Here is a 14788-nt window from a genome sequence, read left to right as displayed (position 1 = left end):
GTGATTGCTGGACTGAACTACTGTGAAGAGATGATACTGCAGTAAGGGGTAAAAGTTGAGGACCAGAGGGATAGTAGTAGAGGGCAATGGGCAGGAAAATACAGCTCTTAAGGAAGTCTGAGATGAGCCACTAATTAAGCCAATGATTGGTACAGAAACTATAAAAGGGAGTGGGGGGTGTCCTTAGCAAATTAATCTTCTGCTCAAGGCAGTAGTTTCAACTTGAGACCAAGTGTTTGACCCTAATCTAAGAGGGTGTTGGAATAAGTCACTCAGGGTAGAAAGTAAGATTCAGACCCTGAGAGCACATATTTGCAGATTATCAGACTAATCACTACATTTTTCCATGAGTGGAGGAGGAATTGGGGGGGGTGGTATTTTCTCCTATGAGTTCGGGAGAGAAAAAAAAATCCAAAGTGAAGAAGGGAGAAGCAAAGTGTCTAGAGGGGTGAGGCTGGAGACAGGGATGAAGTGGCCAGAGAAAACCTCTTGTGCTGGTGACCAAAGGACATTGCCATGGCTATACTGTGAATGGGAAAGTACTTGTTTTATGTTTCATGATGAGAGACTTCTGTGAAATTAAATGTATAGAACGATGTAATTTTTAAAAAAATAAAAAATATATCTACATATGTGCCTAGAAATAAGACTGAAATGAAATGTGTCAAGATATGAGAGTACCTGCTACCTTCTTGATACTTTTTGTATCTTCCACAATCATAAAAAAGTCTTTTTAATATATAAAAGAATCATAGACTATTAGAACAGATAGTATTTAGAGATAATCTGGTACACAGACCTAAATTTTCAGAAGAGCAAAAATAAATCTCAGTGTGACATAATGGTCACAGCAGAATTGAAGCAGATTTCTGTGTATCTAAGTTCCCTCTCAGTAATTTCCCTTGTGTCATCTTGCCTTCCAGAACACTTTTTATTTATGTGAGTTTTTTAGCCTACATCTAAAACTTTACATTTAATTACATTTCATATTGCTTAGTGTGTTTTTATTCAATCCTAGTTGTCATCGTACATTCGTATTTCCCACAAATACATGACATCTAAGACCTTGTGAGTATGTCTCACAACTTCTTTCAAGTGACTGAGAACATTTTGTCCAGGACATGACCAAATTCAGAATCCTAAGATAACTGGGTGGTGCTCAAGGGTCATTTCTGAACAGAAATCCTGCAGGTCCAGATATAACTCACTATTGCCACCTGGTGGTAGTGATTGCAGACTCCAGTGATTAGCACCGACCCCGGGTGCTAATAATGCACACAAGAATCACCATGAACTAAACCAGTGGTCTCCAAGGCAGTGTACAAAAGAATTCATTTGGGTGAGTGTGGTATAAAAACATTAGGGGTTCTATTTATATTTCTATATTTATTCAAGGCAAATTGCACAAAATATTAGTTCCTGCTAACCATTTTCTGCTTGCCAAAGACAGCCAGTTTAAAATCTTCCAGCTCTTTTTGGACATTTATTTGCACTTACTTTAGGAGTATTCATATGATACCATCTCTTGATTTCTCAGTTGAAGGCATTACAGTTAAAACTCCACTATGTTAGATGATGAGAATCTAGCTATCTTTCACAGCATCCTCCACTGAACACACTTATACTTTTCATGTCTCCATCGTTCTCCCATTATGGCTATATCATAAGTTTGCTTAGAGCAGAGTTCAGTGTTCAGAATGTTGTCTAGATATCTGTTAACAGCTGAGCAATTGGATTTATATTACTTTTCCTGTTTTGTGTCCCCCGCTTACTTGCTTAGCTTTCTAAGTGGATACCACTAAATCAGCCCCAAGTATTCCCTGGTTGTTTAAATCTTCCCTTCAAACAATCAAGTGACAGGACACCTAATCTACATCAAATATTCTACCAATTCCATTGTCTTAGAGACATCTCTTCCAGGGCTTTTCTGCTTGTCCTACAACTAGTCATTTTCTTCCTTGAAGCCATTTCCCCCTTATTGCCTGGGAGTTCCCAGTGTTTGGTATAAAGAAGTCTTCTGCCATTCTTTTCATCTTAAGGAATCTGTTTTTCCCCCTTTCTGGAAACTTTTAGGGTCTCTCTTCATTCACCATGTTCTGAACTCTCAGTGCCCTTCCCTGTGTGCATCTGTTTCGTCAATTTTGCTGGCACGCAGCGGGACTTTATGTCATAAAAATTATATTCTTCTTTTATGGAAGTTTTCTTGAGTTTTGATGTAATCTCAGTTTTCTCTATTCTTTTTCTGAAACTCCTATTATTTTCTTATCTTCTTTCTTGTATACTAAAATTTCCACTTATGTTTTATATCTTTACATTATATTGATATTTTGTATTTTATGTATTTTCTATTTTATTTATATATTTATTTTTTGCTTCTCGTGCCTCTTTTATAGAATGTCATTCATATTTCATGAATGCAATTTCTTTGTTCACCTCTCTGAATATATTAATGATAGTTTCTTGTCTTGTGTTTTCAACTTCTTGCACAGTCTCTGTTTCCTGCAAGTTTCTGTCTCCTTTTTGTTTGTTTGGGTCTCTCTCTTTCATGCCTGAGGCTGTCTTCAGATATCCAGGAACTTTGGTGGTTTGCTCATATTTAAGGCAGTGAAAAGCTGGTTGGAAGTCCTGTACATGTGCTTTGGGATTTCTTGTTGACTGTGGGCACATATATAGTATCATCTGACTGGAGCTTTTTTTGAGAAAACCCAATGCTGTATATTTTCATCTTTTCTCTTGTGCTCATTGCATTCCCCAAAGAAAAACCTCCTGGTTCCTTGCCTACTGTCACCTGGAGGGAATAGACCTGGCTGTTGGGGACGGTGGGGTGGAAGGAGGGGCTCTCACCATTCAACATATTAACTGTCACTCAGTGTCCCTGTTTTCATTGTGAAATCTGTTCCTGACCCTGAACTCTTCCTGTCTGCTTTACTGTGTCAAAAGACTACACTTCCCGGCTTCCCTGGTGGCGCAGTGGTTAAGAGTCCGCCTGCTAATGCAGGGGACGCGGGTTTGTGCCCCGGCCCGGGAAGATCCCACATGCCGTGGAGCGGCTGGGCCTGTGAGCCACGGCCGCTGAGCCTGCGCGTCCGGAGCCTGTGCTCCGCAGTGGGAGAGGCCACAACAGTGAGAGGCCCGTGTACCGCAAAAAAATAAATAAATAAATAAATAAAGACTACACTTCCGTTTGGTGGAGGAGGAGCAGCTGCATCCATGTAGAGGTTGGGAAGAAATTTGTGGATTTAACTGTTGCATAAAATTTTTTAACTTACCCTCACTTTTCAACATTTTGAAAAACTTTGAGGGCTGCTGCTAGGTAAATTAGATTTTTTTTTTTTTAAACATCTTTATTGGAGTATAATTGCTTTACAGTGGTCTGTTAATTTCTGCTTTATAACAAAGTGAATCAGTTATACATATACGTGTGTCCCCATATCCCCTCCCTCTTGCGCCTCCCTCCCTCCCACCCTCCCTATCCCACCCCTCTAGGTGGACACAAAGCACCGAGCTGATCTCCCTGTGCTACGCAGCTGCTTCCCACTAGCTATCTATTTTACATTTGGTAGTGTATATATGTCCATGCCACTCTCTCACTTTGTCCCAGCTTACCCTTCCCCCAGCCCGATAAAGAAGATGTGGTACATATATACAATGGAATATTACTCAGCCATAAAAATAAACGAAATTGAGTTATTTGTAGTGAGGTGGATAGACCCAGAGTCTGTCATACAGAGTGAAGTAATTCAGAAAGAGAAAAACAAATACTGTATGCTAACACATATATATGGAATCTAAAAAAAAAAAAAAAAAGGTCATGAAGAAGCTAGGGGCAGAACAGGAATAAAGACGCAGACCTACTAGAGAATGGACTTGAGATTGCTTACTTTTGTAACTTACTGTTGACTTAGAATTCCACTTTCATGGGATAACTGAGGCATTTTCCAGCCATTCTTTAACTTTCCAGCTTCCAAAATGATTTTGCTGTCATCTCCTCTCTTGATATTTTTATAATTGTGACGTATGACTTAAAAATCTATTCTTGTTTTAATGGAGATTTGGGATAGAGTGAAGGTAAATGGACCTATTCAATCTGCCATCTTATTGGAAGACGTGATATTTCTCTTTTTACATTAAAAAATCCCCAAGAAATAAATGATTCTTGACTAATAATTATTGCACAGATTGACCTTAGTGCCTTCATGGCCCATACATTGGTGGATGATGGAGGTAAAGGGAGAGGAGAGGAAAGCTCCAAGTGCACAGAGAGACTGACAATAGGGCCCTGCCCACTTCGTTCACTCTTGGCATATTGAGTTTATATGGGCTTGGTAAGTGGATAACAAATTATCCTTTCTAGTTTTAATTAAACTAGCCCTCCCATAATGTGCTTATGGCTGTACATGATTTCTACAGGAAATGACTTATGTAAAAAAAAAAAAACACACCTAGAATGAAGATAATATAAGAAAATATAAGAGGATATCCTTCTCCTACCTGTGGTATGAATTCTTCATGAAGATCTAGAGAAGATCTAATTAGCAATAACCTGAACAACTCAGGAGAGCTGGTAACAAATTTGAAGTTATCAATAACTCCTTGAAATAGGATTTATATCCACTGTAGTTAATAAAGAATTATGATGCATATTGTGAATTGGGATATTTGTTTATATAGTAATAGTATAACAAATAGATATTCAAAATTTAGCACTCGAGACAACTTTTCATAAAAATTCTGTTTCTAGCAATGTCAAAAATCAATTAAATCCAGGATTTATTTTACAAAATGTTATATCCTAAATGTTAAGTATGTAGAAGCTTCCTTTGTAATTTCTTAGTGAAGAGCAAAAAATCAAAACATACATGCTATTAGAAAAAAATCCTGTTCTTTTTATAGTGGTAAAAATGACTGAAATGATATATAAATAATATAGCAGCATAGGACGTCAGTATAAGTGTGTGTGTGTGTGTGTGTGTGTGTGTGTGTGTGTGTGTGTAGGATCATATAAATAATAAAGAACGAAAAGAAAATAAAGAATGCAGGAAAGAGAGATGGAAAGAATAAATATTTAGAAAAAATAGAAATCTGGCACTAAAAATTATTCTAAATTTATAAAGTTACAGAGAGTTCAAGGGGATCAGACTTGTCAGGCAAAAATTTCTAACCTGGATAAAAATGCAAAAGCCAACAATATGCTTTTTATAAGAGAAACATCTAAAGTATAAGGACATAGAACTGTTGAAAGTGAAAGGATAGAAGTAATGTCAGGTAAACACTAACCTAAAGAAAGCTGGCATTGCTATTACATTATCATCAGACAAACTCAAAGACCCCAAAACATTACCATAGACTGAGAGGGACACTGCAAAATGGTAAAAGTGTTAATTAACCAGAACATATAAACATTCTAAACATTATTACGTGATAGGGACATAATAACATAATCTGAAAATATATAGAAACCAAAATTGACAGAACTATCAGGAGAAATAGATATAGCCACATCATGGAGGGAGATTTTAACAAAACAGTTGCATTAATTGCTGGGTTAAGCAGACAAAAAATTGTTAGGTCACAGACAATTTGAAATTCACAACTGGCAAACTTGATCTAATAGACTTGGAAAATACTGCACCCAGTAAGTTGAAAATATGCAATCCTTTTTTAGCACACGGAAGTATTTATCACAATTGGCCACATGCTAGTCCACAAATCTGCCTCAACAAGTTTAAAAGAACTGATGTCATACAGACCAGTTTCTGACCACAGTAAATTTATGTTAGAAATAAAAAAACAAAACAAAAAGTAGCTACAAAAGACTCATTTATTTCAAAATTTAAAACACATGTCTAAGCAGCTCATGGATCAAAGACTCTAGCGTAATGGAAAGCAAAAAACACAAAGAACTAAAAAATATGGAATACAGCTAAAGTGGAAGAAATGGAAGAAAATTTGTCGCCTCAAATTCTTACTTTGGAAGAGAAGAAAAGCTCAAAAAAAGTAATGCAAATGTATACTTTTAAAAGTAAATGAACAGAAACTAAATGCAAAGATTAAATAGACAGAACGAAGTAATAAAGAGAAGAAACTAATAAAGTAGAACATGAAATAGGATCAAAAGAGCCAAAAGCTTGTTCTTTGATAAGACTTATAAGACATAAAATCAACATACTTTTGGAAGAATTATTCCAAAAATGTTTAAAAGCATAAGTAAAAGTATTAGTAACTAAAAGATACATAACTAAAAATACTATAGAAATTAAAGAGGTAATAAGTGAATATTATAAACAACATGCTACTAAATTTGAAATGGAATGCATAAATTCCTAGAAAAATATAACTAAAACTCAAGGAGAAATAGAAAATATGAATAATTCTGAATCCAGGAAAGTAATAGAATAATTACTAAGTATATGTATATGCCTTCTACTTTCTCCTTTCTGTTTCCTGCTAGCTGGAACAGAGAATGGATAGAGGGAGATGAGGCAGCCATCTTGAACCATGAGGTAGCCATCAAGTGCTGAGGATGGCAGAGCAAGAATAGAAAGAGTCAAGGTCATCATGATTGTGGAGCCACCATACCAGCCTATTTCTATCTTATTAAAACTATTGCTATTTTTGGTCTTTGTTGAGATGAAGAAGTAACTAATATAAGTGGTAATACTGAAAAGAAAATAAGAAAATGATTAACATGAAATTCTGGACTGTGGCTATGTTGACAAGGGGATGGATATGATGGTCTGAAGAAAGGAGATGGAATCAGAGAAGAGCTCATGGAGATTTCTAGAAATTGTTATGTTCTATTTCTTAAGCTGGGGTGTTGGTAAATACCATTTTATTCGTTTTATTCTTTTAAATTTGTGTTACATTCTTTAAATATGTATATATTAAAATATTTCATAATCAAGATATATGAAAAACAGTTTGGGGACAAAATAAATCTATTCCTTTGTTAGGAAATATCATTGGAATATGAAGAGAAAAATATTGTTGAAGATTTTAGGAAACAAAGTACAGTATTAGAATAAATTTTATGGTATGGGAGGTTTATTGTACAGTTAGAGGAAAGTACAGATGCTTCCAACATGGCTAAGCTCATGTTATTTGCTAGATAATATTTTAACAATATGAAATGTGAAGAACCACATTTTTGTGATTCAAAAATGAAAGACATATGGAAGAAGAGGTATCATCAATAGTCAGTTATTTCTTTAATAACAAAATGTTTTGTGGAACCCTAGCTAAGTAAACCAGTGGAGCCCAGCTAGGACTTTGACTACAATAAATATTAAAATCTGAGTGAGGTTGTGTTCACAGGTTGCTGCTATGATTCCTCTCTTTTTTTAATGAATATTAAAATAAATTATTTACTCAGAAGTGAATTTCCTCACCAACGGTTGCCACCCACTTCTCTCTTCTTTCGGAAGATGCACCTGGCAGAATTTCACGTGGATCGGGTGTGACCTGTTTGCTGACACCCAGGCATTTACCTTCACTTTAGTGAAGCCTCTTTGTGGGGCATATTGGATCCCCAGTGTATGTCAGAAATATCATCCTTTGTTCTGATTTAATACCATTGATAATGAGGCTTCCAAATTCTCAGCTGAATGGAATGAGTTCTCATAAATTGGATTAGTGAGTAGAATAGTTACAATTTCTTTTGAAAGTTCAACTTCATCTTGTATTCCCAGAGGCACAGAAAACTGCCAGGTTAAAAAAGGACTAAGTAAAGGGTACAAACTTTCAGCTATAAGATGAGTAAGGACTTAAGAGCCATCGCAAAACATGGTGACTGGAGTTGACAACACTGCACTCGACAATTGAAATTTGCCAAGAGAGTAGAACTCAAATGTTCTCACCAAAAAACAAAAAAGAAAAGAAGAAAGGATAAATATGTGAGGTGATCAATGTGCCAATCAACCAGATGGGGGAAACCATTTCACCATGAATACTTCATCAAATCACCATGATGTACACTTTAAATATCCCATGATCCTTTTCAACTTTATTGAGGTATAATTAAAAAATAAAATTGTAAGATATTTAAAGTGTACATCATTGTGATCTGATCCACATATACATTATGAAAAGATTACCCCCATCCAGCCCATCAACACATCCATCACCTCATGTTTCTCTTTCTTTCTTTTTCTTTCTTTCCTTTTTCTTTTTTTTTCTTTTTTTTTGGTGAGACATTCAAGTATCAGTCCCCTAGCCAATCTCAACCATACAACAGTATTATCAACTCTAGTCCCCATGTTTTACATTAGGTCCTCTGACTTTATCTTATAGCCAAATGCTTATACTCTATTACCAACCTCTCCCTATTACCTACCCACCACCCTGCCCCAGCCCCTGGCAACCATTTTTCTACTCTTTGTTTCTATGAGTTTTACTTAAAAAAAAAAAAAAAGATTTCCATATATAAATGAAGCCATGCAGTATTTGTCTTTCTCTGTCTGGCTTATTTTACTTAGCATAGTGCACTCAGGTTTCATCCATGTCATTGCAAATGGCAGAATTTCCTTTTTTGCCATGGCTAAATAATATTCCATGGTCTATACATACCACATCTTCTTGATCCATTCATTCACTTACGTTTTTTCCATATCTTGGCTACTGCAATGAACATGGGAGTGCAGATATCTCTTCAATATCCTGTTTTCATTTCCTTTGAATATATACCCTGTAGTGGGATTGCTGGGTCCTATGGTGGTCCTATTTTTAATATTTTGAGGAACCTTCATACTGCTTTCCATAGTGGTTGCACCACTTTACATTCCCACCGACAATGAACAGGGGGCTCCCTTTTCTCGACACCTTCAACAACACTTGTTATCTCTTGTCTTTTTGATGCTGCTGTGATTCCTAAAGGGTGTGTAATAGGCTCTCTCTCTCAATCATTCTCCCTCTCTCTTTCTTTCTGCTCACCTCTCTATAAACCGCTGGGTTTGGCAGGATGAGTAAAGGAGACCCGTGAGTTGTCTCAAGTGAGGTCCGAGAGGCATTAACAATTGGCTTTGCTGCCGAATTTCACGCGGTCTAAGAGAAGGCAAGAGTAATCAAGAAGAACCTTTGTTTGTAGCACCTACTTGATCTAATCTAAAATTCCTTTTCTACATTTGATCTAGGGGCCAGATATTCTAGAACTGATATCTCCTTACTCGGCAGCACTAATGCCCCTAGTCCCTGACATTATGACCCATGCTAATTACTGTTATATGGTTCTTAGAATTTTTGGAGAATATTAAAGAGTGCCCTCTTACGGAATTTAATTTTGAATAATAAGAATTTCACCCCCAAACTAAACAACACGTAATTAAAAGCAAAATTCAATTTGTTCAAGGAAATTTTCCTTTGAATTTTTCCCTTTGGGGAACAAGAAATTATATAAGATGAATGGAAAACAGTTATTTTAGGCCTTTCATTAAAAGTGTACTGATTTTTCAGTTCCTTTCCTTCAAAGATGTCTGGAGGTTTAGAAATTGAGCTAGTGTAAAAATCTGAGGTATCTCTTTGATTAATACTAGTGCTTGAAAGAAGGAAAATATATAGCAACTTGATTCTTCTCTTGGTGTGTAAAAATTGATTTTTGGAAACCTGGAACTCATTTCTTATGGAAATAATATGCGTGATGATTGGTCTCCCAATTGCTCCGTTGGAACCTGAAAAATCTATTCCCTCATGTATGTCAGTGTCATTTTGGGGTCTTCCTTTCTTCTTGTTCCTTTTCTTCTCTAAAAATATTTCAGCTACTTTTGGAGTAATATAGAATTTATGGTCAGTTAGGTCTAAGTACCTACCCACCATTTTTATTCTGGGCATGAGTAGGGAGTTCTGCTAATGGGTGGGCCATTGCCTATAGTGAAAAGGGAACTTGGTGAGTCATGGAAGACATCTCTTTTTTAAGTATGCAGCTTAGGAATATGACTCTTAGATAGGAGTGCTTCTTAATCAGTTCCTGGAATCTGAGGAACTGCTGAATATCCATCAGCTTCAAAACCAGCATATAATCATCACCATCAGCTGCTGCAGCAGCAGCAGTGGGAAAATTATCATCAAATTATCATCGTTATCATCTTTACCAAAACTTTGCTGTTCTATTAATAATAATTTTAGGACTGATAAAGTATATAAAGAACTCATACAACTCACTAGCAAAAACATCCAAACAACCAACCAACCAAAAATCCCCAGACAAGCCAATTGAAAAATGGGCAGAGGAGCTGAATAGACATTTTCACAAAGAAGACATCCAAATGGTCAACAGGTACACGAAAAGGTGCTCAACACCACTAATCATCAGGGAAAGGCAGATCAAAAGTATAATGAGTTATCATCTCACACCTGTTAGAATGGCTATCATTATAATAGCATTATGCTAAGTGAAATAAATCAGACAGAGAAAGACAAATACTGCATGGTATCATTTATATGTGGAATGCATAAAAGCCAAACTCATAAAACAGAGAGTAGAGTGGTGGTTACCAGGGGCTGGGGGTGGGCAAATGGGGAGATGATGGTCAAAGGGTGCAAGCTGCTAGTTTTAGGATGAATAAGTTCTGGGGATCTAATGTACAGCATGATTATTATAATTAGTAATACTATATACATAGCTGGAAGTTGCTAAGAGAGTAGATCTTAAATGTTAACACTGCAATAAAGGAATGGTAATTATGTAATGTGATGGAGGTGTTAAATAAAGCTATGGTGGAGATCATTTTGCAATATGTGAGTATATCAAATCAACACGTTGGTGATTCAGATGTGTAAAAACATGGCAAAATGGTGCAAATTACCAAAAAAATCTATGACTTTCATTTTTTTTCTCTTCTTTGAAATTTATTTTAAACCATCCCCTCTCAAAAGGAGTAATATTTGGATCTTTTTTGACTTGTAGTTCACATTCAAAGCCAAACCACACAGGATTTATTTTAATTCAATAAAATGTCCCACCAACTTCATGAAAAAAGCAGAAGACTAAAACATTATGAATATAAATATCCCTTCCATTTTATAGCTAGATTAAGTAGATATAGATTCTTCCACATAATCAGTTAATCTTAAATTATCTAGTTTAAATCTAGCAAAGAACAGGTGCAATTTATTATAATTATAACACAAACTATACAATATGTTTATATCTGAGAAGAGATGTGTAACTGCTAAAAATCAAAACATATCTTAAATGTACAGTATGTAAAAAATACTTTCATGTGATCTCTTATAAATAGCACTATTACAGAGCAAAAAGTGATCCCTTAATTTTTCTTTTACACCAAGCTAAATTTGTATATATAAAGTTCTAGAAAGACCATAGAATCATTGTTCAAAGGTCTTCTCTTCCAAACTCAGATCTTAATCTTTACTGCCTAAAATATACCCAAATTACCTTACTTCTTGCCGTTGAAAACTTATTTCCCCTCAGTGTTTCCCATCTCAGTCTGTGGCATCACCATCTGCCTTTACCTAGCTTACTGTAGCAGAGGCATCTTCTATACTTTTCCCTCTCTCATCTACAAAGTCAGATTAATCAAAAATTCAATTAGGTCCATACCCTCTGCCTTTCACATTGTTGCCACAGTAAGCTTCTTAAAGGGCAGAATTTAACATGCTGCCTCCTGGCTTCAAAGCTCTCTATTTCCCTTAAGATGAACTAAACTCTTTTGCATGGCATGAACAGCAATTTTTAACCTGGTCCAACCTATCCAAACATTTCACTTTCCACAGCTCATTCCTGGCACCTGCACTGGAGATGTTTCCCAAAAAAAGCCCTGCTCTCGACATTTTGGGGTCTTTGAATTCATCTTATTCTCTGATTATGTTACCTCTTCCTTTTTCTCTCCTTCGTTAATTAGTCAAGATAAATATCTATCGAATACCTACTCTCTGTCAAACAATGGAATGTGCTAGGGGATTATATGCTGAACCAAGTGGACACAGTTCCTGCGCTCATGGAGTTTGCACTTCCCTGATTGCACACGACATCTTGCTCCAGACTCAAATTCCTTTACCTCACATTCCCTCTGGCAATATTCCTAGATTGAGCTAGTTGCTCCAGCTTCTGGGAGATCTGGCCTCTGTGTGCACCTTTGCTGTGGTATTTATGTCACGCTTTTTTTTTTTTTTGCTGTATGCGGGCCTCTCACTGTTGTGGCCTCTCCCGTTGTGGAGCACAGGCTCCGGACGCGCAGGCTCAGCAGCCATGGCTCACGGGCCCAGCCGCTCCGCGGCATGTGGGAGCTTCCCAGACCGGGGCACGAACCTGTGTCCCCTGCATCAGCAGGCGGACTCTCAACCCCTGCGCCACCAGGGAAGCCCTATGTCACGCATTTTTTTTAAGTCCATCTTCCCCATTAGACTCTGAGCTGCTTATGGTAAGGAGTAGGTCTTTTCATCAACAGACCTTCCTACAATGCCTAGGACAGTGTTGGATGTCAAATCATTGGAAGCCAAATTTAGGCATCACACCAGAAAACTGGGTTTGTAAAGATGACCACGAGAAAGTTACCAAGTGCAAGTATATCCAGCAGTTTTTAAAGCCTATTTATAATGCATTCTTCTGTAATACAGCGGGCATACTGTTGATTTTCTGTGTTTTAAAAGAATTACTTCTCTCCCTAAAGATGATAATGTTTTCATAAATATGTATTCAATTCTCATCTTAAAAACCCTTAATACACCCTGTAGCTAGTGGCTTAAAACTTATCTTTGTATTAGTTTTCTCTTTACATAAAATTCGCTCTTTCCTTGAAGATTTCTGTAAATAACAAGAAAGTTTTCTTTTTCCTATTGAGTTGCATGCTAATGCATTATAGCCTGAGAAAGGAACATATGCCCCACTCTCATATTTCTAATGCCATGGTTACCGTTGGACTATTTCTATGCAGGATTATTTTTCAATGGTCTCAAGATATATTGCTCCCAATACAACCTAGTATAGTATTTTTACATTGATTTATTCTGGGGAAATGAATTCTATGGGATAGTTTACAAAAGTCTCTTTCCTTCCTTTAATAGGCAGAATAGCTACAACAACTCCTCCATCTGTGTTTGACAGTAGCAGCTCATGAATTCTGCATTGAATTTAGTGGTAAGGAAGACACTAAAGATAACTGGATTGTAATTACATGAATAGGAGTTGCTCTAAGTTCATACCCTGGAAGAAATAGGATGAGCCTAATAAAAAGGCAGCAAGATTTTAATAAGAAAATGAAACAATATTCTGAGACTAGCATTATATTTCTTTAAACTACATATGCTAACTGCCATCACCATGAACCTGGTAAAAGGAGAAAATGAGGCTGATTTTCAGAGCCTAAAATGTTTCCTATCAGGATGTTGATTTCAGTCCATCCATGAAGGCTTATCAAACCATTACAACATGCTTTGATGTAAGCAAGTAAAGTAATTTATAGACAAGGAAGCAAGTAACAGGTTTTAAAATGCACACGTATCTAACTGCAAATCTAATATAATTTTATGTATAATTATTCAGAGAGAATCAAATTTCATGTACCTTTTCCAGCTCCATCTTGCTTGAAATTTTCCCTGCATCATTACTATATCTGAAAAACAAAGTGACCCAGTTTATAATTTTATTAAAATGTAATTCAGAAAATCCTAATCAAAATAATATTCTTTACCCTGGAACTGGTTTTGTTTTCTCTTTTCTCTCACTTGTTTCATGCCCATTAACATTTTCTGCAAAACATTAAATAGAAAAAAATAATAATTTAAATGAAGGGTTATCAATGTGTGTATGTGTGAAGATGGAAGCATTATTAGAAACTGAAAATAAACAAATTCACCTTGTACTGACATAACAGTCATCATAATAAAGTATTTTACGAACACCAATATCCTCCCAACATTTTTTTTCACTGCATCAGAGCAGTTTATCAGACCAGAAATAACCAAGGTAAAATGTGATGCTGTTTCCAAATAGAATATAAGAATTAAACGTTCCCAACATTATGCAGGAAAGTCATTTCAGTATAAAAGAGTAACCTGGAGGTCTACTGATAAAGGCATGAAAGACAGAGAAAGTTCTAATAGACTGGCTGGAGGATAGAAAAGTCATACTTATTCTTTCCCTTTTGCCAGAGAATGTAAATTCAGCCATTAACTGAAAGTAAAATATTTGGGTAAATGTAATTCCCTTGTATAAATACTGGAAAATAGAGAAAGAAGAAGGTTAAATTCCCATCATGCATGTATGGACAATTAGTTCAAAATATAACCCAGAATTCTTGAGCTTTTTCTATTGCCCAAATGACTAGACCCCACTGTGGCCAAATCAACATGTGATACCATCTGTTTCCAGTCCATAGTTGGTTGATCCACTGATATAAGTCATCTGAGTAGCCTCAACCTCTGCTTCAGCACTGATGATCTGCTGGGCCACAGCCTCCATGATGGGCATCACCATGGCAGTAGTAGAGGTGTTGCTAAGCCACATAGATAAGAAGGCGGTACTGCTCATGAACCCCAAGGTCAGCCTGAAATGAGAGGGCCTTTATTATGAAGTGTGCTCTCTAGCTTCACCAGCTCCGTATCACTTAACTGTAAAGGATGTTGTTCATGAGTTGTGAATTAATTTTTTCAAAACATAGAAGGTTAAGATTCCTCCCAGATGAGGAACTCTGAGGAGAGCTATAGCCAGGTAGAAATCAAAATGGCACATGTAAGGGCAGATTTCTTACGAGGTTTGTCTCCCTGAAAACCATAAGAATCTTCTCTCTGAAACCAGAAAAATGATAAAACTTATAATCAAACTGCAAGTTGGTAG

The 14788-nt window shown here is 36.4% G+C and overlaps 1 protein-coding gene across 1 annotated transcript in view; it reads right to left on the bottom strand.

Annotated features, from left to right (window-relative positions):
- The window catches only part of SLC13A1 (solute carrier family 13 member 1), an 86776-nt gene that overhangs the window by 41942 nt on the left and 30046 nt on the right, over positions 1-14788 (bottom strand). The window contains exons 5-7 of the mRNA XM_049714539.1: positions 14311-14498; positions 13644-13701; positions 13517-13565 (exon numbers count right to left, since the gene is read on the bottom strand). Of these exons, the coding sequence (XP_049570496.1) occupies positions 13517-13565; positions 13644-13701; positions 14311-14498 (295 nt within the window). The remainder of the gene's footprint in view (positions 1-13516; positions 13566-13643; positions 13702-14310; positions 14499-14788) is intronic.

The sequence above is a fragment of the Orcinus orca genome, chromosome 9 (genome assembly GCF_937001465.1).
Source record: "Orcinus orca chromosome 9, mOrcOrc1.1, whole genome shotgun sequence".
NCBI lineage: Eukaryota > Metazoa > Chordata > Mammalia > Artiodactyla > Delphinidae > Orcinus > Orcinus orca.
The sequence above is the reverse complement of the archived record's forward strand: the minus strand, read 5'-3'. Positions and strand labels throughout refer to the sequence as shown.